Here is a 25723-nt window from a genome sequence, read left to right on the forward strand (position 1 = left end):
GCAGCTGCTGAGCTCCCGGCCGGCTCTGAGCAAGGCAGAGGGAGCTTGTGCATGTGTTTGCGAAAGGCTGCACGGCTGCCAGCAGAGCTGACCATGGCCAAAGGGCTCAGAGGGCTGCCCCTGTCCTCAAACACAAGTTCCCATTATCCTCCAATCTCTCCTATGACGATAGGTTTGGCTGGATTTGCTAAATCAAATAAAACCATCGAAGACCTCTAAGTTACATTGTGCATGAAAAGCAGAGGGGACCAACTCTGTCTTTCTGTGCCCTTTAACAGTTATAAATCAGAAATAACTCCCCAAAACACAACTAACATAAAAAGCACTTTCATTTGGTAATCTGCACTACCCATGCTGTGCAATTTTTTGAAGCACCATCAAATGCAGCACATGTCCTACTTGTATTTGTTTTTATCCACAATTCTGTTATTCTTCCCTTTTTTAATGCCTTACCAATGCTGAAAAACCCTTTAGCTACCCAGAGTAGAGTCCATTTCAAAACAGGAAAGCACCTCTTTTCTCAAGACAAAGCTTTAGCATTGTAGAACAAACTTTGAGAATCAGCTTTGAAGAGTGTACAAAGAAAAAAAACCTAATTATCATTAACAAGATTAAAAGCTAGCCACAAGCTCAGTAACTGCTGCTCTAACCTCTGCGAGACGACTTTCATGCCAGATTGCAGACACACACTTCTTTCTACAACAAGTACATGTTCAGCAATAACACGAACAAGTTAAGATTATTTACATAGCGTAGACAGGTGTCAGCAGACACATACCAACAGCACCTGAGATCCCAAACACCAGAAAAATGATCAAAGGAATTTGTCTGTGTACTACAAGTTGGACTAGCCTCGAGTGCAGACAAAAACACTGGAAGAAATACGAACATACGGTATAGCACTTCCCAGCATGGCAAACAGCCATGGCAAACACTTTTGGAGATAAAATTAGATTGGGGAAGCAAAGCTGGAGAAAAATAAAGCCAAGCATGAACTCTGAAAGCATTTCAGCTCAAGGTCATAGGAATATTTGCGATTTAACATCACCAGTGGTATCATTCTACCTCTTCTTTGCTGATAGATCTGCATAAACCAAATAAACCCCGACACACAGATGCAGGTAAAAATGAAAATGCACTACAGTGGTTAGTGGTATTTTTTATGCTGCTTATTCTGGAGCCTACAACGAGGCAGAAACTCAATATAACTATCAAAAATAATTCCTGCTTTCTCTGAAGAGTACAAAGTAAATAAAAAGCACCATTTTTGTACATAATCTGAAAAGGAGTACTTGCAACTTGTAAGGAAAAGATTCTGTATTTTTTTTTAAGAACCAGTGACATAAATCTCTCTCATTTTAAGATCTCCAAGAAAACAATTAAAAACTGTTACTTCCTGACTTCACCTGTCCTGCACAAAGACTGTATTAGGTCTGAAGAGTGCAGTGCAAAGGGAGATTCGCAGTACAATGCCGATTGTGAGAAACGTTCCCCAGCTCTGTAACACTGCAAGAATCTTGAATGGTCATTTTCAAGGTTTTAAGCTATAAAAGATACTGTTAGTTTTGTGAAGTGCAACACTTACTCTACAAAACTCACCAAGCTTTAAAATAGCTGGTGACTGAACTAGTCCAGTATGTAACAACAGCGACCTGCACAGAGCTACACCTGGTTGGTCTACAAACAGGCACCTTCTAGAGTAGCGTTACGCGCGGTAACCTAAAATGTTCAGGGTTGGATACAAAGTCCCATTCATGATGGTTAGACTTCAAGGCATTTAAGCTCCTTTAGATTATACATAGTATACTAATAAAATGCTATGTAATATATAGAAATAATAATAATGATAATAATAACAACAACAACTACATATAATTTTAATCTCCTTCATTGATCTCTTTGTTTTTAGGAGCTTACTAGAGAAGTACGGAGCAATTTGGAGCAAACATCCATCCATGTCAAGCCATTAGAAAACTGTCAGTGCATCCACAGAGACCAGTGGCACCGTTCTGTGACTAACTGCCAGCAATACTGAGCTACCCAGCCTGGTCCTGCATGAAAACATTCACCAGCAAATCTCAGACTAACCAAAGAGCACGGATTGAACTGGAGAGCAAGAGAATTCAAGTTCCTAAGAGGTAATTTCATATAATTTATCAAATATATTTTTAAATTTCAGAATTACTATAACTGTTTCCTTTTTTTCTAATTGAAAAAAAAAAAAAATCCAAAGAAACAACAAGCAACCCCCATGCCCAAACCCAAAGTGTATCTCCCCAATTTTTGTTAGGAAGTACCAATGCCAAGCCTAGCAGGCAGGACAGCTGGGGAGGCAGATCCTGCACAGGCAAAGGAGAGCTCAGGGTGCCCTGTCTGTCTCAAGGGGCAGACGAGGGAGTGGTGGCATCGGTGATGTCGACCTCCCGTGCACGGGACACTGAACCCTACCCACCACATAGCTGAAGACGGCTCAGAGATGCACACTGTACTCCTGCACACGGCTAACGAAAGATAGCCAATTTAAAGACCACCAAACTCTTCAGAGAATTAATGTGGGGTCCTAATCCCTGCTGACTTTCTCGCTGCATGTCTCCTCATCCCTGCTGACTTTCTCGCTGCATGTCTCCTCATCCCTGCTGACTTTCTCGCTGCATGTCTCCTCCTTGGCATTTGCTTTAGAATGAAGGAGAAGCTGGTGAAAGTGGTGCGATCAAAAGCATGAAGCCTAGAGGTTTCCCTACATACAGTGACTGCAGACATGGAAGCATCCTTAGAGCAATCCCTCACTGTCCTTCATCCCAGACCCAAGAGATAAAGTTGTTCTTTCTAAAGCTACTTCATTGAGCCAGACAAACCCCTTCCAGGGGAGTTCCTTCTGGAGGGAAATAACACATTGTGCAAGCTAAGAAACCCCTCAGATAGAAACTCCTGGCCGTTACCTGCTTGGGGAAGATTCAAAGCAGTAAAGAGAGTGCAAGGCTTTATCTCCAAAAGAAGCTTTCCGCAAGCATCAAGGAAAGTCAGGCAAAACTATACTAAAATTTGAAGAGGCGCATATTAAAACAGTGATTTAGTGCATAATCTTTTACCTAAAACTCTCAGTCTCTCTGCTCCAACCACCACTTCGTTGTCATCTGCAGAAAACAGCAATTTTCCAGAGAGGGTTTTCACCTCAAATTTTTGGCTGTGTGCTTCCACTGCTTGGGGACCTAGAGGGAAGAAGCACAATGTTTAAGTGAAAAGTATAAGAAAATCACACAGTAGCTTCATATGTTTAATAAACCCATCTGCTGAGATTGTCCTAACAGCTCTGCAGATACAATCAGCATCCCACACATCAAAAAGGGAGGTCTGTGCTTTTCAGAGTGCGACCTCTCATTAGAAAAGGCCACTGTTTTCTACCCAAATAACCACCTCAACTATTTCTACTTACAATTTTGTTAATGCTTATGTGTGTTATAAAATCACCGTTACACTTTGAATAGCCAGGAAATTTTTACAAAGAGATGGACCCACATGCGAATAGCAATGAACATGCCCAGCCATGCTTTCAGAGAATTGGTGCAGCTGTAAGAGGCATCAAGAGTTCCTGAGTCCATTTTGCTTGGACTGATGCTGCCATGTAAAATATTCCTGGGTTTCTCCCTGTTAAATATACCCGGATTAAAATGATAACAGTGTCATGCACAGTCCAATTAAAAAAAAAACAATAAACAACCCCAAAAGAAGACATCACCACAGGAGCAAACATCTTCCGTCATACCATTTCAAGCATGTGTAGGCCAAGACAAATGACAGTCTTCCACGTTTCAGAAAGTTTTTAGACGAGTCAGACTTTCTTTCATAGCTCTTATTTCAGTTCTGCTGCTTCTCCCGCAGGCTGCTGTGCATGGCAGCCCTGGAAAGCCTCTGGCAACGTGTTTTGTTGTGGAGCCTGATAAACATCAGCTGTCTGAATAGCAATTCTGTGCAGGTCTCTGGCTCAAAGGCTGCATAGCGCAGACCTCTCGGTTACCAACCTAAGCTAAACTTTGGACAAATCAAGATCTAACAGCCCTGTACAACTCAGGCCAAGCCACAGCCTCCCAGGAATATGCTGCTGCACAGGGCAGGTGATGGGACTTTGCATGGATTCTGGCCATCTTCATGACTAGCCTCATTTCTCCAAAGACAAGGGAAGGAAGACCTGAAAGCCAGTACTTTCTTGCAGGCAGTTCCACACTCCATCTATACCCGTATCCCTGCACAAGTCATCTGTATTGGCGTCAGCGCGCACAGAATCATTGGCATGGTTTGCACTACAAAAAAGCGAAGCTATGCTGAGATGCCTGGAAACACTTAAAAAACTCTTGCAGGCATTCTGAGAGAATCCAGTAATTTAAGTTTGATTTGTATCTTGCTAATTAACTGCCTCCCTACTCATCACTGTAGCACAGACTACATGGGACCACATTGCTGCTCTGCTCTGAAACCAAAGCTGCTGCTGAATGCAGAAATGAGCTCAATAACCAGAACATCACACTGGGAGACATCACTGACTGCATCCTCCCAAGCTCTCCCGACAGGGAGGTGCTTACGTGAACCAAATACCCTCTTGAAAAATATATGGAGAGCCAACAATCTCAACATGTTGATTCTGAACGTGAGAATCAGGGAGCTTGGGGTTGAATTTATTTCTTCCCTCCAGTCGGTTTTCACACACGCTGCTTAAATCATTGCTTACTGAAGCTGCATATTTAATTATTTAATACTGTGACTAGAGGCCAAGATGTTATATAAGCAAACCAAACAACCCAGCCTCATATAGAAACAACATGTTTATGGATTACTGGCTTTGCCACACAGCAATACTTCTCCCGGTCCCTAGATAAATCTCAATAAATGAATGTCTATCCTATATCATATATATATATATATATTATATTATCATATATAATGCATTAGGCTTTTCAACCCAAATTACACATGCATTCATTCAAATGCTGCTGTGCACTGGGGATTTATGAAACACCCATTCCCCATCAAACACATTCAGGCTTGGGAGCACGAGAGTGTTCTTCATCAGCATACGGGCACAGAGAGCTCTAAATTGCGGTGTCCCACCCCAGCCGCGGTTAATCTGCAGAGTTCCCAAGATCTCAGGCAAATCAAAAGTGGCTCAGGAAAAGCCTGTGCCTGTTACAATGGAAATGTCAGCCTGCATATGTTGTTCTTGACCCTGACATGGTTCAACTAACCTTTCTGTCTCTGGCTTGGCTTTCAAATGAAAACGATGGTCTGCTTCGTTATCAGAAAACACCAGCCAGCTGCCTCTCCAGCACGGCTTTCATGTCTCCAGCTTTGTTTCTACAAAGTGGAGCGAAGTTTCCATTTGTACTTCACAAGACACCTGGGCTCCCCTCCCGCGTGCTGTCTAAAGGCAGCACAGCATCTCACAACACACACACACACACACACACACACTTTCATCCCTCCTTAATTCTTCCACATAGCTTTCCCCCCTCCTTACCTGTTACAAGGCGAGTGAGGACTTTAGTCTTCTCATTGAGGATGTTCACCGTCACGTTCCTGGCAGACTGGAAGTACAGTGGGTTGCCCTGGAACAAGACCACGAGAGCAAGCACGTGAGGTGGGGATGGCTGCCCCAGACCAGCCTGCCTGAGACACCTGGAGCTCTGCCCAACGCTGCTGGGCTGCCGTCAATGGCCCAAGGCTGGGCACCTGGCCGAGGTGCAGGCTGCCTTGCACTGTTTTTATTGTCCAGGATAAAACCAGAGTCCACACCCCTGTTTGGCCCAGTTAATGTCCCAGAGCCTGGCCCTGTTTTAGGGATAATTAGCTTTATTGGCAGTTTAAGCCAAGCAACCTGTTATTTTAAAATGTGCAGGTGACAGGGGACCTGACCTAAGCTTTCCGAAGGTCACGGTGCTTTGGGAGGGCGGCTGGCTGCAGCAGTGCGTTTCAGAGTCAAATCTGCAATACGGCACACAGCTTCAGATGGCTCCCCGGGGTGACCGTGTCTGCCTGCCACACAGCCGCGAGTCAGCCATGCCCAGGGGCTGTGAACGAGAAAAACTTACTGACATGTAGAAAGTGCCTTAGGTCTCAAAGCACTTATGAGCCATCTGGCACGTACCACCATCACATTCCAGACCGGGTTGTCAGCTTGGGACCAGACCCATCCCATTGGGTCTGGAGGTACACAAGACACGAAGTCTTCCCCATTCCCCACTTGACCACGTGGTTTTCTGCCCATTTTTCATTTTTATGCTTTAAATATACCTCTGAGAGAAGAGCTAGAGCAGCTGTTAACACAGAGAAGCCACACAGCTACCTGGCAGCATCCATCTCAGGTATTTCTCCCGCAGAGCAAAGCCAAAGAAAACCCACTGAGAAAACCATCTGGCTCCTTCTGTGCGCAAACGCATCCAAGGCACCTGGGAACTCGTGTTTTCTACAGGCAGTTCCAGTCTACACAGTTGGTTTCTCGGGGGCTATTAGCCACCTACGGCACTAGCACAGGGTGACCCCAACTTAAATCAGCCAAAAATCTAATGTGCGAGGTGGAAATTCCCTGCCAGAATCTCTTCATAATGTCTAAAGCCGGCAGCTGATTAAATTAATCAACTGACTAAGCCACAGGACCAGTAGAGGGAATGGAATAGCAAGAGAATCAACAAGGAGTTGAAAATTTTATTCCCATGTGCTTCCTCAACCAGAGTCTTTCTCCGGTGCTTCAAAATCTTTCCATTGGGAATGAAAACTCAGGCTGAGCATAGAGGATCTTGTAGGTCAGACGTGTTCTCCTTGCCTCCTGAATTTGTAAGGAATGTAACTACTATTTGCAGAGATGCTATTTTTCTGGATAGGAGTAAGGCAGGAGGAGTAAGTTGTCTGCATACAAAACATAACAGGAGCACAGGGATGCACTCATGGAGCCCTGCGAGGGACTGGAGCTTCAAGGAACACTTCTAGTGATGGGAAAATGATTCCCAGCAGTATCTGCAGAAAAAACATCTCAGAAAGCTAAAACAAAACCAGCCCCACGTATGACCAAATATTCACAACAACTGCATTTGTGGCCTTAACTATCTGTGCTGCATGCACCCACAGGATCAGCCCTCCAGCAAAAAAGGGGGGAATGGGATTTATTCCATCAATTATAACTGGAGCATTAAAGCTATATTTGGACTATTTGTGACTAAATAAAAATAATAAAGAGAAAGAATTCCACTTAATCATTTCCAGACCTTGGACAAGTTTCAGAAGCTCTTGGTGTCTCATTCTCCTCACAGAGTAAATGAGAATAAATCATCCTTCTATACCTCTGTGATATGTTTGACATCTTAAGTAATATAGTATATGAAACTGACATACTATTAATAAATTAGAAGTAAGGAACAGTGGTAATGACTGCTAACGATTTTGCTCTTTTTGTTATTTTTTATTTGTGGTTTTCTAGAACCTAGAAATTGACGTTGATTACTATTCTATGGTCAACAGCACAGAAAAAAAGATGGCTTCACTTGAAAACCCACTTGCTCTAGTATCAATTCTCCACAGCCTTGATCAGGGACCTAATGTGAACACCCCCAGCGAGAGCAGTTTACTACTGCATTTTCATCACACGCTCACAGATGGAGGATATTTTGAAAAGCAGAGAGCTACAATCTGTATAATCTATAGTCATCGGTGAGATTATAATTGCTGTAAACATGCCATATGAAGCACAGGAAAGTCACAGTTTTGATTTGCGCTATTTGACTTCTGTTTATGGCCTTATGCAAGTAGCTAGAGTGCTTTGAGAAGGCCAGGAAACCTTCTGGTCCAAATTCAGGTAGGAAAAATCATTCAGTTCCCGTGGCTTTGAAACTCTGTCACTGATCTGTGTAACAGGAGACAGCACTGTACAAGTACTACAAGGTAAGCCAAGTGGTTAATGTAAGAAGTCACAGAAAAAGTTGCTCCGGAGTCTTACAAGACAAGCTAAGATCTAGTATCCACCTGCGAAACACTTAAAACACATCATCAGACTTTGCCACGCTTACCCCAGCATCGTCATCTCATTCACTGATTCAGAGCTCAGATTCATGCAGCCTTCAAAAAACTAAATTTCCCTAATGGAAGAGTTATGTTTTTATTGGTCTGCAGGGAAGGAACATTTCAAGCACTTAATGCAATGCCCACTCTCATTTCCATAATTCTTCTTCCATTAAGAAATGAAAAAGAGCTGAAAAAATTACTCCCCTTTGCTGAAAATTCTGCAGATTTCCTGTCCATCATCTTCTGTTTAAAAAGGTAACAACACAGACATCTTTTACACACTAACATTTAAAAGATGTGTCCTCTGTTGCAAGCTTGGTGATGATGCCAGCTTCCTTCAATCACACAGAAAAAAAATAATTAAAGCATTAAAAAAATTCTTAAAACAGTTAGGGATTATAACTGAAAAGATAAACCCTATCACTTCACTTACACTTTCACGTTATCATGACACAAAATTAAGCATGTGAGCAAGTGGAAATTTAGATCAATATGGCATCATCACTACAATAAAAATAATTATGTAATGAAGTAATATCCTCATAAAGTATCATAACACTCAATAGATCTAGAGTTAGCATATCAACATGCAATAAATAAGCACATCTAATTCTAACACTGTTAAGTATGCGATACACCACATTTCTGTAGTACAATATGCAACAATCCAGTTCCAAAACTTTCCATATAGGTAATAATAAAGAAATGAATATATTTTACTCTTGGGATTGATGCAAAGGAAATGGAAGTGAATGGAAAACTGGATTAAGTATTATTTTGGGTTCAGAAAAGTAGGGAAAATAATCTTTTTCTCTTTGTTTCCCTGTTTCTCTTCAAAAGGTTCAACACAATTCTTCAGAGAAGTCCATTTGAGATAAAGTGCACTTGATATCACCCATCACACAAGAACCTAAGATATTTCAATGCCTGCATGCTATCTGATATACTGAGAAATCTCTCTCTCTGACAGTTTTTCTTCTTCCTTTCATCACAGACACGACAACAAGGTTTCCCCGCACCTCTTTTTGCAAGAGCAGATGCTGCTCCCAGCCCATGCGCTGCCAATGACTTGCTCTTTACACCCAGACTCGGCTGTTATGACTTCACTCTCTCTCCAATAACCCTCTTTTAAAGTGGGTTGTGTTAGCAGCGTCCCAGTTCACGTCCATCCTTAGCCACGCCATCGCACTGCACTGAACTACAGCCTTTGATTTAACTTGCTACCCTCCATTCCGACGCTGGTTTACATTATTGTCTCTTTCCAGTGGTTCCTTTGATCGTTTGGCTGGAGAAACTGAGGTAGAGACATTGATGGGAGTAGGATGCCTTATTTTTTTTCCTTTCTGCTTGTTTTCCTGTTTGCTTCTGATTTATTTCAAGCATTTCCTTGCAGGACAACGGTGGAGGATCCCACCCTGCTCGGGGCTGCAGCTCCATGTCTGTGGGCGTGTGAGGCTGAGATCTTTTAAGGACTCTTTGGGCTTCCAGCCCACCATGGATCTACTATTCATCTCTGCAGGAAATCCTACACAGTAAATACAACACCCTGCCTCTTCCTTCATCCCCTCATTAGCAGACCCAACGGCTTAACAATGCAAACGTTTGTAGACACACAGAAGAATTTGCCACAGCTACTCAACATATTAAAACGTTGGACACAGGCTGTGGAAGGAATAATGTGAGAAGTGCAATACGTCAAACCACTATATCTTGTTTCCTCACAAAGCACCAGGTATCCAGTAAAACATGGAAGACTTTGCAAAAGGTATTGACTGATTGTTTGCAAGGTTAAACACATGGCAAGGCAAGCCCTAACAGCTCACTAGCTGTCTGTCTTCGGCCCACTTGGGAAAAGATGCTAAAAACTCCTAGATCAGAGACTAAACCACAAAAACCCACTTTGACTGACAACCTTATTCTCCAGCTGAAGCAATCTCAACCACTGCTGTCTTTAAGGAAATACAATACTTTAACAGATGTTCTTAGACTGTTTTAGGGAATTATTAAAAATGTTCAGGAGTCCTTCTGGATTTTAACAGGCAATTTTAAAATGAAGCATCGCATCACAGTCAGTGTGTTTGTAATTTAGATGGTCAGAAGGAGTAGCTTTGATTTGATCTTGTGGATTCCAAAACGTCACACAGTAAGCACCAGGGAAGCTTGTGGAAATAATGGAAATGGTGAATTTCCTGCAGGCTTGACAAAGTAATGGGAAAAAAATAAAATATTCTACCATAATCCAGGCTGGCAAGGAGCAGTCTATGGAGAAGCCACGCAGAGCACCATTTTCGTGCTCAACTGTACCTCTCACTGACATTACCGAAAGCAAACACTGCTCTTTCCACAGCTGGACTGTCAGAGGGCAAAAGCTCATTTTCTGCAAAGCAAGCAGCCAGTCCACCACTGGCAACAGCTCTCCTTCACCTGGCCCACAGCCACAGGCAGCATGGTCACCTGCCTGCACCCTTGAGTGCCGTTCTAAGGAGCTCCTGACAGAGGGGAAGTATTCATGTGGGTTAGAACAAATATATTCCTTTCCTGAAGTCTAATCGGTCTTACTATGCTACCAGCTAAATGTGATAATAGTAGTAACAGCAACGATACTCTCCCACACTGCCTTTTCCCTTGGTAGGGCCAACTCCAAGCTGCACAAGGTAAACGTTCCGTGGTTTTGTCTGTTTGGAGTGGCAAGCATTCACTGCCCGTTAGTAAGACAGAAAGTAGTAATTTCAGGGCACCTGAAATGTCCTTCACCAAGAATGGTAAACCACTAATGAAACCCCCCAGATCCATCACCTCGGACACAGCACCACACACCAGCTCATTCTTGCAGCTGTCAGGCATGTCCCGTATGACTGGCTCATACTTCAAAGGGAAGCACCGACAATATCGTCACCGCACGACACTAAATGTAGGCTTTCCAAACTATAACAATCTCCAGAATACGCTGTGAGCACACAGTTAAAAAAAACCCCAGCCCTGACCCCGAGTGTGCATTTCTCTCCCCACTCCTGCCTTGAGAACAGAAACTCCTTTGGGGGGTGTCTGATGCGAGAAAAGCTCGGAGCTGCTCCCATAAAACAGACAGTTGGGTGTAAATACTTGAGCTAAAAAAGCCCTTCATAACTGGCAACAGATGCTGCAGAGATCAAGCAACTGGCACCACCGTGAATCACAGCAAACCCCACCAGAACCCTGTGCAGACATCATGCATGTCCTGAAAAGCAAACAGACAAAACACTGGACAGCATCTATCTTTGGCTGTGAAGAAGACAAGCTTGGGAGGATCTAGTGAACCCCATCCCTCAGATTCCACTTGGAAGAGCAGCCTGGCCTTCATCTACATTGACAGAAAATCTAGACTTCAGGCCAAACTCGCAAGCCAACCATTACAGTTCCTATTTCAAAAGTAAACCAAATGCTTCTTACCCCTGTTTCTGACCTTGCTCCCCACAGTATGAACAGGATTTTGCCCAGAAGCCTTCTGGCACAAAAGTTTAAGTCAGGTTGCTAAATCCCTAGGCGCTACATCGAAAACATCCCTTAATACGATTTGAGCATACTTTCTGTTGTTTAATCACTGAGTCTCTTTTGATCTTGATTTTGTCCTTCAAACAGTTGAATATAATGTTCATGTAATGAAATCCCTTTTTTTAGTAAAACTTCTGATGCGACAGTGTAAGCTCCTCATAGCAGAATGAAAGCAAACTGAATGGAATTGGTAACAGACGGATTAAAACAAATGCTACAAAATGCCCAGTATGTGCTATATTTGTGTCTAAAGATGATTGCTTTTAGGAAGGAGGCAACAGGTCCAGTGAGACATAACAAAATGTAGTCTGCATTCTCTTCTTTCACGAAACAAACTCTTTTCACATGTATAACTGCACCTAGGTCATGTAACCTGGATCAAGAATGGAGTTGATACAGCCCTGACCTGCCACTGGCAATCAAAGACATAAATGTACTATCATGAGTTGACTTAATGTGCCATGTTTCAACTTCTGAAATTTTATTAAATATTGGAACGCTTAAAACAAAAAAAAAATCAAGTTCCTTCTTTCATGCAAACAAGGTACAACCACCTTTGCAGAATGATATGCTTTACAGTACCATGAAGCTCAGGAAACGCTGTGGTGCCACCCAACGGGACATATTTCAATGGCACAGACAGCGCACGTGCTGGAGTTTTATGTCCAATACCACCCCCACCCCCCTTCTACAAAATTTCTTGAAGTTCATTTTAAAAACAATAGAAAGAAAAGATGAATTTTCCACTGCTGCATTAAAGCAATTACATCTCTGATGCTTCTTTTTACAGTGCAAAGAGGGCAGGTCTGTGATGTGAGATCTAAATAACTGGGTTCTGCTTTTGGATGGCTACCCAAGGGGGCTTGTATCCTTCAAAGTGATTTATTTCTGGCAATCTGGGGGTTTCTCTCTTTAGAAGAATACCTCTAGTAATCTCATGAACACAATGCTTCAAGAGAGTAGCTGCTTCTTCAAGATGCCTAATCAGCTGCTTTGCAGCTGAGATTTTTCTGAAAATTAAATTACACCATGTCTGCTGACATTAAAAACAACACTGAAAAAATCTCCAAGACTTTACATCTGCCTCGACTTCTTGGCTATTCTTTTTTCTTTTTTACTTCATTGACTTACAACATGAGGAAAACCACAGATGACATGATGAAACCGATAGACATACACATAAAATAAAATGTAACTGTGCATGTTGGAGTTCTATTCAGTATCCATGGGGCTGGGAAATCTGAATTTGTAACACCTGAAGGCTTCTGCACATTCACAAAACTTTCTGTATTGGAAAGACTGAACTGAGCATTCCTGGCTTCAGAAAAAAATCCAATGCATTAAGCGTGCTCAGTACCAGCAGTCCTCTGGCAAGACACCCTCTGACAACCGCCGAAATGAAGAGAAGAGCACAACTTGTACAATGACCAAATAATTCTGAAAATGCTTCAAGCACTTCACTGCCCTCAGTTCACCCAAAGGTGTTACACTAGAGTCGATCAAACCTGCACTGATGATTAACTTTGCATCACGGGGGAATGGCTCTCCCCCACACAAACTAAGCAGGACTTGAGAAAACGTAACGCTCTTAAACATGAGAACAGCGGTCCTGGGCTCTCAGCACATTGATCACCACTTCCAGTAAAAATCAACCAAGTACTCACTAACCATTTCACTTTATTTGAATTCTTCTGCAAAATACCAAACCGCAGTTGCTGCTCAGTGGCAGCTCGCACCAATCTGATCCTTGTCTATAGGAGGTGTTACAGCGGCGGGCCTATGGATTTGTGACGAGTTACAGCCTATTTTCTGCCTCGGGCTATCCTAGTTATGGTCAGACTCCAGTGATGACAGATCTCCTGCTGAAGTGAACACACTGTAGATAGGCACATAACTACAGGAGAGAGGGAGAGAAAAGAAGAGAGCTCTGCTGAGGTTTAAAATGTTCTAAATCATCCAACTATATAGCTACTCCACTGCTCATAACTTTTACTCCAGACAAGTGTGTAGACCTCTGTTCATGTGTTTTCATTTTTATGGCCTTTCTGGTATGCCTACTGCCTGCCTTAAACATCTTTTAAAACTGCTGGTAAATCATACCTCACCATCAATAAAAGGCATTTGAAGACATTATTAAAATTATACGAACTAGTAATTTCTGAGTTACTTTCTCTTACTATCAGCGTTACTTAGACTGTAGCACGACCAGAAACAATTAGGATCTCAGTCAGTTAGTGAGGTGAATACACTTTCAAGAGTACATACAGTTAATGCTAAGAAAGGCACGGTAATAAGTTCCAAAAGTCTGATTCAGCAGAGACGCGGGCCCTGCAATGCTCACAGCACCTTTTAGGCATTCTGTTACCTCACTGCATAATGCCAAGTTATATATTCAGATATTTTTCTCCAAGAAGGCTAATAACATGGCTATCTCTGAACATTGCTTTGAAATTATAGCTTTCCTTTGTGGCATGTCATGGATCGCTTACTACTTGTATTAGATTATAAACGGCCGTGCCAACTTACGTATGCATGTACAGCATGAAACACAGGCAAGATCCTAGCAGAGGCCCCTGGTGTTACTGAAATTCAGCTGCTGCTAATAAGAAGAAGGGAAAACATTTCCATCTGTCTGGATTGGGAAAAAGAATTCATGTCTCTGATTCATCTCCATCCATATGCTGATATGTAGACAATACTTATGGACACACAGACATATGCAAGGTAGCCAGCAACAGAAATCAAATCAATCACAGATCACAGCGTGTGATTTGCCTAATTATGAGTAACACCTCACATTTTTTATCTACGCAAAAAGCACTTTGTGAACGAGCAGATGGCATTGCTATGGGATGGCACCATCCTTGACAGTTGCAGATGCAGAGCATTTACACAGCACGCTGAAAAAAATGACACAACACAAGCTGCTTCCTGGGAAAAAGATTCAAATTGAACAAGTGTCACCAAACAAAATACACGTATTTATTGATGTTCTGAACTTATCTGATCCAGCCTCTCTCCTCAAATCAAACACAGGCGCAGAGGCCAGGGAGTGATGCTATCTAGACATCATTAGAGTCTCTTAGATAGAACTGCCACGTGAGCTGCCTAGCGCAGAAAAGAGGCGAGGCAGACCAACTTGGGTCTAGTTAGAACCCGCAAACAATTTAAATCCACACAAGCAGACTCCATAGGAAGAAGCCCTGCAGAGAAAGCAATTACACTGCAAAAGCAGCTATATTACAGCGCGGTTAGGGCTGGAGGCAGGATGGAGAAGGCCACCCACACTTCTGTGTTACCCAGCGGAGTTCTCTCCAATGCATCCGGCCTGTGAAATGACCAGGTTCAGCCCGGACACGTTCCTGCAATCCCAGCACTTCTGTTTCTGGGCTTCTATTGCAATTATAAGGCTCTTCTTTATGAGACCCGTCCTTCAGGTTCGCTGTGCTCCACAGGCATGTGCGGGTCTGTGCAGCAGGGAACAGGTCGGGGGCTCAGTGTGCTCTCCTTCCTTTTCAATACCTTCGTGGGAGTAATAATCTCATTTCATGGATCTGCATTTATTCATTCACTGGAGACCGTGCACTTGCCACTGTACAAGGCACAAAGAAAGATCATCTGACCATTCCTGGCAACAGAAAATTCAGGTCTTCTATTCAAATTCTTCCTTTTATTTGCGGCTTGTCTGCATTTTTTTTTCCCTGAGCTGCTGTAAGCATATACACTGCCGTGACAGGTTTGAAGCAGCTACAAAATGATTGATGAAAACCATATTTTGGCCTTGTTGTGGGAATACTTACTGTAGAAAAATACTCAGTTAACTCTGTAGGGGCATATCTGGGAGAACAGGAAGGCCAGAAAAGAAAGGCTGGGCCCACGACTGTGCTTCTGATACCAAAACATCTTGATCTGCTTTAATTATGATACAGGGTTATGGGGTCAGAGAAACATTTGCACAAACTGGTTTTGAATTGCTTTTATCTAACCACTTTGTTTCTTCTGCTGAAACGATCAATACTTGGCTTTAAGGAGGATGCTGTCAGTCTCTATGACTAGCCAGAGGCATCCCCACAGGAATAAACACAGGGGCCAAACTCCGACCTGCAGTGCCACAACAGTTCATGTTAGTGTCCGCCAGGAACCGTCTCAGAGGGGAAGAACTGCAACCCCCCACCCCTCTCCGAGAGGCCGAACGTCTAACAGCCACGGCAGCAGCACACTTGAAAAGGTAAAATGACAGCTGCAGCTAAGCATGTGACGTGAAATTGGAATTATCTGGAGGAAAGATGCTAAATCATGCTGGATATTGCTACACTGAACACGTGTACCTACAAAGATAGCACGACAGCAGAGGTCTGATCAGTGGGACGAAAGCACGAGCAGAAGCTGGGTGCTCTGTGGTGGGACACGACCGTATCTTGCGGCTGCCATTCAACAGACACTCGAGTATCTGCCTCAGGGTGGAGAGAGGAGAGGAGCACACGATATTGCTGTGGTACAGGGCCAGGGAGCAAAAATACATCCCTAACCAACACCGCCTGGGGAACTGGGGAGTGGTATTTCAAGAGATGTCAGGCTCACAGAAAGAGCAGCAGATGTTTTTTTCATGCCTGGAAGAAGACGGGAGTGTTGTTTGGGGAAATGGTGACTAATGGCGAACACAGCCAAAGAGATTAGGATGTGTGAAGGTAAAACAGAGCACAGGGAGGCATATAAACGTCAAGGACCCTGAATTACTCTTTGGGCAATCAGCAGGGTGGCTCACCCTGTGTGGTTGTCCCTACTCCTAAACAGAAGGCATTTGCCTCCTGATGTTTTTATTCCTGAAGTTCTTTCAGAACTCTGGAGGAACAAATCTGACCAGTGAACACACCTGCCCCGTGGCTCCCAGCAGGAAAGGGCGCAGGAAGAGTCCTGCCCGCACCTTCCCCTCTCCTGCTTCAGCTAAGCCACACTTCCCAGAACGCTGCATAATAGAAGATGTCCCAGAGAGAAACAAAAAGCCTGCTGCTTTCCCGACCGCGTACCAACATCAAGGTTCATCATTTATAAATAACAGTTGAGATCTTAAGGAAACATAACATATACGGCAGAAGTCAGTTTGCAGTGGGAGCTGGGGATTTCAAGAGGTAGCAGAACGCAGGTGAAGTATTTTGGTTTGAAGCAACAGTAAACGTTGCAATAAAAGGTGCTTCTCAAGCCAGCAGCATTGACAAGGTACGTGCCATTGCCCTGCGTGGCCTTTACTTCATTTGAACAGTGAAGGATGTCCTGCAAAAAACCTGGAGGACGCAGGCTCTCAACTCCCAACCACAGGAAGCATCAGAGGAACCGTGTTCAGGTTCATCCCACCAGCCCACTCTCTTCCAGCCATGGCTCTCTGGAAACCAAGTCACTAAACCAGCTCAGGCTGATCACTCACTCTAGACCTTTTACAGCAATTAGTGTGCGTTTGCCTTATGGATTATTTGGTCATTCGCTGTGTGGCTTCACCTGTGTGTACAACACAACGGTGAATCTGCTTTAAGGGAAATACCAATTCCTCTAAGGTGGTGAACAGCTATGCCCACCTTGTACTTCTACCCTGCAAAATATACCTAGAAAAATAACGATTTTAAGAAAAATAATGAGTTGTTCACACTTACAGATCACGCTCATCAAAAAAAAAAACAAAACCAAAAAAAGAAAGACAACATCTTTTGGCTAAAGAACTGAAAGCCCTGTTGGAGAGATATGCTTTTTCCGTCAGGCAAATGACATCTCTTCCCCCCTCAAATCAACCCAACTGTCTGTAATTTTATTTATCTCTCTGCTTTTAAATATTGATGTCTTACAAAGCTTCTAATTGAAAAAAAACAACAACAACCACATCTGACTCTTCAGCTGTGCTGCCTTGGGCTGCAGTCCTGTCAGACCACATCCAAGAGGAAGGCTCAGCTTGCATTAGTACTTGGAAAAGAAGATTTCCAGGCACTGCGAGGAGTGATATGGATGATTCAGTGAACAGCAAGCTTCCCTGCAAATCGGTAGCCACCCATTCATGGTGCCATGGGCAATCTTTGCAGCTGCTGCCGGTTTCTTAGCAGAGAAGCAGAACTCAGATGTTAACCACTCCTATTCATTAAATGCCCTATGACAAATCCACCCCTTGTCTAAATCAAGAGACAGACAATGGAATGATATATTGTTTTGTTCAAGGAGGAAAAGAGCTAGAAGCAGAGTATCAAGCTGCAGCTGGAAAGAAAAAGGAAGGAAAAAGCCTAGGTCATAAAAGTAATTTTCACTGCCTAGTTTTAGAATACAAATTAAGAATCCAACAAAGTATCCTGCACTAAGGTACTGTGCAAATCTTGGCATGCATTTACCCACCATCTTCATAAACAGGGAGCGATTTACAAATCAAATTTTAGCACTGCTGCATTTGCAATAAACTTTAAATAAAACCTTTCCTTGTAGACCATAAAGAAGGACTTTCTGATGGAAGATGTGTCTCTGTCCTTAGAAGGGATGTTTCTGGGGGAAGCTGGATGACAGCAGCACTGTACAGTTTATGCTATCTGGGGCACCTCGGCAGTGAGAAGGCAAAAGCCAGGGATGCTTTAGCTCCATTCCTGCTCAGGGGAAATTTAAGGTTTGAAAGTAAGGAATCTCCTGCTATTTCACGTAAGGGTGGCATAATATGCCCTGATGGACGAGCAAGGAAGAAATACTGTGAGCTGAAACACCTTGAATTTTCTTTCTGTTCCATACGTTATCCCCTTTCAGAGAGAAATGAGAAGCAGACTCCCTGCTAGTACTTTGTACAACCTGCCTCAGAAATTGTAAGGCATACCTAAAAAGTTCATTGGACAGCAGATCGAGAGGAAATTAATGGATATGTAACATTTTATACTGAAAACCTGCAGTAAAAAATGAAAAAAGAAACAACAACAAAAGGCAGCATGGAAACTGCTTTCTTTCACCCCTTCAAGAAGGACAACTTTTTACCGTATCAGCTTTTGTTTGGAAATAACTGCCAGCTCTGTCACCATGCTCCTTTACATTTGGGGCATGTGATCTACTAAAACGAGCATGCACATGGACAGAGGACTCCTCACAAATCCTCAGCTGCTGAAGGAGTGAACGAGCAAGCCGCTTTGCTAACCCTCATGCCCTTCTCCTGTCCCACTCTCTGTCTACCTATGGACAATGAAAAACCTTTTGGAGGAAAGGGCGGTGTCTGTCCTCATGTTTCTACAGAGACCAGCAGGATGGACTCCTGCCGGTGGCTTTGCTCTGCCACACACATGCAGTATATGTAGAAATTACAGGGTGTAACCCAGCAAAGGACACCAGGTACGTCCAACTCTACATGTGCAAATAGCCTTAATGTTGTCAATTAAGTTACTTATGTCTGTGAATTACGCACATAATTAAATATCTGGTTGGATTGAAGCCTAAATCAATGATTCATCGACGAGTCAGAATGCCCACCTCTGTGACTAGACTTACAGCCAGTTTTACCACACGTGTATGGCAGTGTCCTATGGTAGTTAGTCCACTAACGCTGGCGTAGGACTGTCCCTCCCTGAAAGACGCTGGCGTACACGGGAGTAGATAGCCAGGCACAACCTTAGACAAACAGAGATCAAAAAAATAAAGATGTTCCAACCAGGGAGATGTTAACAGCCAAAGAAATCTTATTTTTTCTTTCAAAACCAGCAAGTCAGTTTTCCCAAGACCCTCAACCAATTTGCCCTAAAAGAACAGAAGCAAATTTAGCATTGCTCTTGTTTCCCCCTGTGCTTGTCTTTCTCCAAATCCAACATCTGTCATTTAGAAACAGAACAATCAGAGAAACTCTTACTACTGGCACAGCAACTGCTAAATGAAACCTGGAAGGTCTGGCTTTCCTTTCCTGTTGCAAATCGAAGAACACACAAACAGAACTGTCTGTAAAACCAGTTGTATGTGCCTGCACTCCCTAATGACAGCACAGCTTGTCAAGTAATGCTTGCCTTACAAAATACGCTTGCCTTATAAAATACTTAACTTTGCTGCTGAAGTAGTTTTGATCAGCAGAAGCACTGCAGAAGTGTTTGCTGTCCTGTGTAAGAAGACAAGAAGCTCTGCTCTTGAGGCTTCTTGGAAATAGCAGAAAAACATTTTCTTTATAATTGGATCTTGCTATTTGTCTTCTGCTGTTTCCTTTGTCTATTTGTCTCTATCTTCTCTCTATCCATACTGTATAAAATGTTATTACTTTTTCATTTTTAGTATTAAGAAGTTGCTTTTATATTTCAGCCTTTCCAAAGCAGCCAGAATCCTGACTGTCAGCAGCGATGTCTAGACACAGTAAATCCTTAAACTCAAGGTCTTTGCCCTTGAGAGACGGAAATGCAGCAGTACACGATTGCATGTGGTTCTCCCTGAGCAGTTTCAGGGGCTTCATAAGGCTTACTTCTTTCTGAAGCTACAGCTTGTTAAGATGAAATTTGGATCAAGTTTTGGAAGGAGAACGCAAGGCTACTCTACGAGTGCGTTCAGTCCCATGGGCTGGTTCAGGTCAGCTGCAGTCAACTACCAGCAGAGCTTCTCTTTTAACAGTAATACCTGACTGGCAACACAAGTCAGCAACAGAAATCCCATAATCAGTAGGTGTGACTGACGTGTCCCACACTCATGAATCCTCCAATAAACCCCCTGTGCTTTTCTTCTTTTAAAATAAGATTAAACATAGAAAAAATAAGGACGATGTACAGCTCCGGAAGGTTTAGAAGCCTGTAGGAATACTGAGAGGTCATAATAAATATCTAATTAGGAAAAATAAGCTTCACAGCAGCTTTTCCAGTTAATTCATAGAAGCAGCATGCAAATTCAACATGCCAAACCGAAGCCGAAATAACAAGATGCTAGAAGAGCAGCGCATATCCAAGGAAGGCAAGAAGCTGCCTGCCAGATGCATTCAGCTCAGCCACTTTTAATTTCAACTTTAAAATCTGTAATTCACATATAATTTTTTGTTCCTTTTGGGGAAATAAACTAAATCAAATGCTTATTCTATTCTTTTAGCTTTTAGTGCCTGCAGTCCTACCTCAAGGCTCACGCCTCAGATGAAAATAGGGTGTTAGCTGATTTGCAGTATTTCCATGGAAATACACAGCCCCACCACAAACCGGAGCCCCACTGTCCTCCTCTTCCAGCTGAAATGGAAACTGTTTCTGGGATCCTGGCAAAAATGCAATGCAAAAGCTTAGAGACCACAGAGCACCCAGCCTCAACCAGCGGCTCGCTTTGAGCTGTGATGCACATCGCTTGTTTTTATGACCACAGAGTCCAGCTGCAAATGTTAAACGAACAGGAGATGGGAACTGGATCAGAACAGCAAAACAAACACGATCCGAACAGCTCCCCTCTCCTGACCCAGCCAGCTCAAGAGGAGAGATTTCACGTGTCGAAGGGAAGAAGTCAAACACATTGGGAGATTGAGAAATTCTCCATCTCCTTCATGTTTAGCTCTGGAGCTGTTAACTAGCCTGCATCAACTCCATGGCCCGAACTCCCACCCTACAAGATGAAAACCACTGACTATAAAGTGCTTATTCAGCTTATGGGTTCAGATACTTCTGCAATGACCATACTGCGTTTTCTGGACACAAAATCTCCACTGATGTTAGGATAAGAAAGCACAAACATGTTGTTCCCAGAGATAGTTCGGAGGTGTACCCATGATGAAAATATAGACAAAAGCCGAGGTAGGTAGCCCACTTGGCACAGCTGATTGACTTTAATAGGTGTTGATTACACTGCTCATATTGCATGAAATTAAAAAGCTTACAAATGTTATGAGCCATTACCCTTCCATTTAAGAGCGCTTATGACAAGTTAGCAACATTTAATGAAATCCTTTTCAAAATGCCATAGGCAGCCTCCAGGAGATTTTGCTCTGAAATGCAACTTGCGGAATTATTTCAAAAAGTTTGTTTACTTCAAAGCCTCCTCTCTTGCTCTTCTTTGGGATGCTCTGATTTTGCAGCTGGTGGGACACATCAGTTTCCCACTGTGCGCTCGGTGTGCAGCACAACACAACAGCCCATTAGACCATCAACGGGGAAAAAAACAAGCTTTAGTTCTGGCATTATTGGAAGCACCCTTTCAGCCACCCTACCAAAATCTCCTTCAAAATTCAAAGCTGAGAGACTTCTGGCCAATTTTACTATAAAGGTAAAGGGAAATGTTTTCACAGTTGCTGTAAAATTTACTTAAACTCCGACCTTTTCAGCACACTGGAAATATCACAGAGCCACTAACTGCCCCCAAAGTGCTGGGGCAACCAAGGTTCAGTCTGAAGTAGGTTCTCTGGATTTTACTGCTTAAGAATGAAATTTATTAAGAAAGCATATCAGTTTTATAGATCCCACTGGGCACTCAAAGCCTACTGCTGTACATGGACTCGAATCTGCTTTGGATGGTGATGGCAACAATACCCGTGCATCAGGTGAAGATGCTTCTGCCAAAATGATGCCTTTTGCAACTTGCTCAGCTGCTTCTGTTTATTTTTACTGTTTGCCCTGCTGCCTGCCAGCTCTCCTCTCTGTTGATAGCTGTCGGGCAAGCAAGACTCAAACTGACCAAACTGACAGAGACATATATAGCAGAAGTGCACACTGGCACAGAATCTAACAACAAGGTGCCTGGAGCGGTGCCACAACGAGTGCTTAACAAACCCTATAGGGAGAACATGAGATGGCCAGGCATGGCTGCAAGAAGCTGGCTTTTGCTGGCTGTGCCATCACTAGCACCCTTCTCCTTTATTAAAATTATTAGGGCTTTTAAACAATATTTTAACTTCTGGTGCCAAAAATCAACCAAGAAGCGTTAAGCTATGAACATGCAGCTAGAGGAAATACTGTGCTTCAGAAATCAACCTCAGATAGTGCGTGAGTTTTTTCAACCTGAAGCTATGGTGGCAGCTGAACTGCCCCAGAGGCAAATGCCAGGAGACCAACATCTCTGTGAGCTGCCAGGAGCTCTTACAGGCTTGTACATATCAGAATAAGCCAAAAAGATTCCTCCCTTCTTTGAAGAACTGGTCACTACGGGAATAGTTAAAATGCTGGGAGAAGCAACGGCCAAAGAGGCAGTGGGAGTGTGCAGGGACTGCTAAGCAATGGCAGCATGGCGAGACAAACTTCATTTCCACCTGATGATGGTTTCAGTGAGCATGCTGAAATCCTTAAGCACTCTGCTAGACCAAATCATCAGGAACTAATTCAATATCCCTTTTCTGCTCTGTAAACTCTGACAAAGGAGGAAAAGGAATTACTCTGTTTCTTTCCTCAAAAACAGCAGCATTCTTTCATGCCATCTACCTGAGCCTTTACTGAGAGCTAGATTTCTACTGCACAGTTTGAGCATCATACAAAGTTGCAATTATCTTGTCATCTGCATTGCCTTTCCTCATGGGTGACTGTTGCCTTTTAATCCAAATTAGTACGTTATATTGTTTATAAATATGTATTTATGGCTATGAGGCAGGTATGCCCCATTGTGGGCACATGTCACTGTTTAATCCAAATACATGGTTTATTGTTTTCCAGGGTGTATTTTTAGCTTTGAGGCAGGCAGACCTGCAGAGCAAATGATACAAAAAAATATGTCCATTACAGAGCTGCTTCTGTGCTTTAAAATTATACCACTCTTCTTCCAGATCTGAAAATAGTGAGACAAGAACATTGGCAAAATAATTATTTATCACTCCTAAAAGCTTCCTTTAAAATTTCTATGATTCAAATACTGGGGCTAGGGAAAATGTAAAGTACAGATAAGCATATTTTATGCACTTGCTAGTCTTGCTTTTATGCTGATGAGAATTTACTAAACACCAGTAAAGGGAATAGCAGTTATCAGCCCTAATTTGCAACCGTGAATTTTTTAGGCCAAACAGATGCCCTTGCAGAATCGCAGCCAAGTGTTAATGACGGGCTCAGTCCTTGGTCCACTGTAGTCACTAGTTATTTTGTACGGCTTCAGATGAGACCAGGTTTGCTCCAATGCTCTGAGCAAGCACGCTGCTCTCAGTGAGACGCTCACTGCCACAGTAAGCAGGATAGGGACCTCGAACACAGAATCACAGAATCATTCAAGTTGGAAAAAACCTTGAAAGTACCACCCAAAGAAAGGAAAATAAAAAACAAGACGCTGTACTTTGCCTCAGGATTTTTTCTTTGATGCATAAGCTTCTTCTAAATTATTTTTTCAACTGATTAAAAATAACGGGAGGCAGACCTTCCACGTGAAAGCAGCGAAATAGAGAGGCCTCTTTTAAAAGACACTTAAGATCTCCGCAAAATCTGTTCAGTGAATTTTGCCATCACTTACACCTGTGCAACAAGAGAATAGCTTGGAGCTCCCCCAGGCAGCAGAGGACAGACAAGAAAGGTTGTGCCCACGTTGAGACCCACGTTCCTAGACCTGCCCATCGGTGTTAAGACTGCTGAATGGGCAGGACCCCGGTCAAGAGCTTTATCCTGCAAAAAATCTTGGTCAGGCAAATTCATACTCTTGCCTTTAATAGGGTTCAGGGTAAGAAAATTTTAGCTCAGGTGTAAACATTTACAAACTGCGGTTTATTTTTTTCTATCTATGCACTTGAAATGAACATTGAAAGGGCAAACCCATCTTAATCCTATCATGCCAATGTCTTTCTCTGCTTCCTAAAGCTGAGATTATCATCTCATTGGTTGTCACACAGCTCCTGAGAGAAGTAATTCACTTGATTTTCCTGTATAATCACAGCACAGGATTTTATTTCTGTTGTTATTGGAATGGAAAATGCACACAGCCTGTTCCCTGTCTTGCCCCTTTAAGTTATTTATAGACCTGGATATGGCACGCTTCAAAACACCCAACTGCACTAAGAAAGCTAAATCTGTTCTCGCTCTAAGTTTCAAGTAACCTGTTTGTTAGCAGCTCTTCTCAACAAAGGCAGGAAAATTTCCAGTTTTAAATTTCGATTCAAATCAAGGCAATGAAGACTGAAGACCACAAAACCATTGCCATTGCTTTCCAGCACATAAAATTAACAATTTGTGCTGCTGCGTGCAACTTTCAGTCAAAGTTTGTCTGATTTATAAGCAAGCAGATGGTTTACACGATAGTCCATAATAAATTACAACAATTAGAAAGACAGCTACATTTTGAGACTGACAGTGCAGCTGAGCTGCAGATGGGTTTATAGATGACCCTTCCAATTTTTAATAATCTCCATAATTTATGTGCAAGTAAAGAAATGCGAGGATTCCTAATGCACCTTCTTGACTAAGTACAAATCACTTTTATTTACACAGGCAATACTTCATGGTCCAGTTAACTTCTTAATTAAAGGCAGCAAGATGCTCATGTTCCATGCAAGTGGCATGGAAAATACCGTTTAGTGTGGAATATGTTCAGTTGGGAGTTTAAGATGCTCTGAACACTCCCGGAAAAGGGAATGCATCCATCTCATTTCTTTAAAACAAGACTACAAACAAAGGTGCAAACACTGCTTACCACCAGTTACTATTCATTAATCTCCAGATAAACTTGAGGCTCACGCCAACAACAAGGTTATGCTTATTCTCAAGCTCTGATGCCTAGAAATAGGCTCCTAATCCAGGAGGCATCAAAAAACCAGTATCATTGAGCCAGGACTAGGATGGGGAAACAACAGGAACAGAGACCCTTGTTATATGAAGAGAGAAGGATTCGGGGGATCATTCTTGAATGGGCGAGGAAAAAGGAAAGCAAGCGTGGGTGGTGTCATTCCTGAGACAGCAGACAGTGGTGGTGCAGAAAGAACCTGGTTAGAAGCGGCTTTAAGAAGCCCGTTCATGTCAATGATTTTAATGGCCACTTCTCTGGCATGGGACCGAGCCAGGTCAGTCCAGTCCTTCTGCTAACATTTTTGAAGGGACTCCCAGAAAGATGTCTTTGTTGGGCTGTGATCAATTGCATGTCACAGCAAAACAGATTCAGTTCTGCTTGGCTGTGAATTCAGTTGCAATGAGCTACCTTCCAAAAGGTGCACGGCTACGTGCAACTGCTCTGTCCAGAAGGTGATGAAGGCAGCAGAACCTGCTAGAGCTCTTCAAGGCACCAAGTACAGAAACTTTTCTGTTTACAGAATTTA

The 25723-nt window shown here is 42.9% G+C and overlaps 1 protein-coding gene across 2 annotated transcripts in view; it reads right to left on the bottom strand.

Annotated features, from left to right (window-relative positions):
* SGCD (sarcoglycan delta) overlaps positions 1-25723 on the bottom strand; it is a 349496-nt gene that overhangs the window by 53722 nt on the left and 270051 nt on the right. For both annotated transcript variants that reach the window (XM_056350163.1, XM_056350164.1), the window contains 2 exons: positions 5510-5597; positions 3090-3209 (listed from right to left, as the gene is read on the bottom strand). In XM_056350163.1, coding sequence (XP_056206138.1) covers positions 3090-3209; positions 5510-5597 — 208 coding nt within the window. The remainder of the gene's footprint in view (positions 1-3089; positions 3210-5509; positions 5598-25723) is intronic.

The sequence above is a fragment of the Falco biarmicus genome, chromosome 8 (genome assembly GCF_023638135.1).
Source record: "Falco biarmicus isolate bFalBia1 chromosome 8, bFalBia1.pri, whole genome shotgun sequence".
NCBI lineage: Eukaryota > Metazoa > Chordata > Aves > Falconiformes > Falconidae > Falco > Falco biarmicus.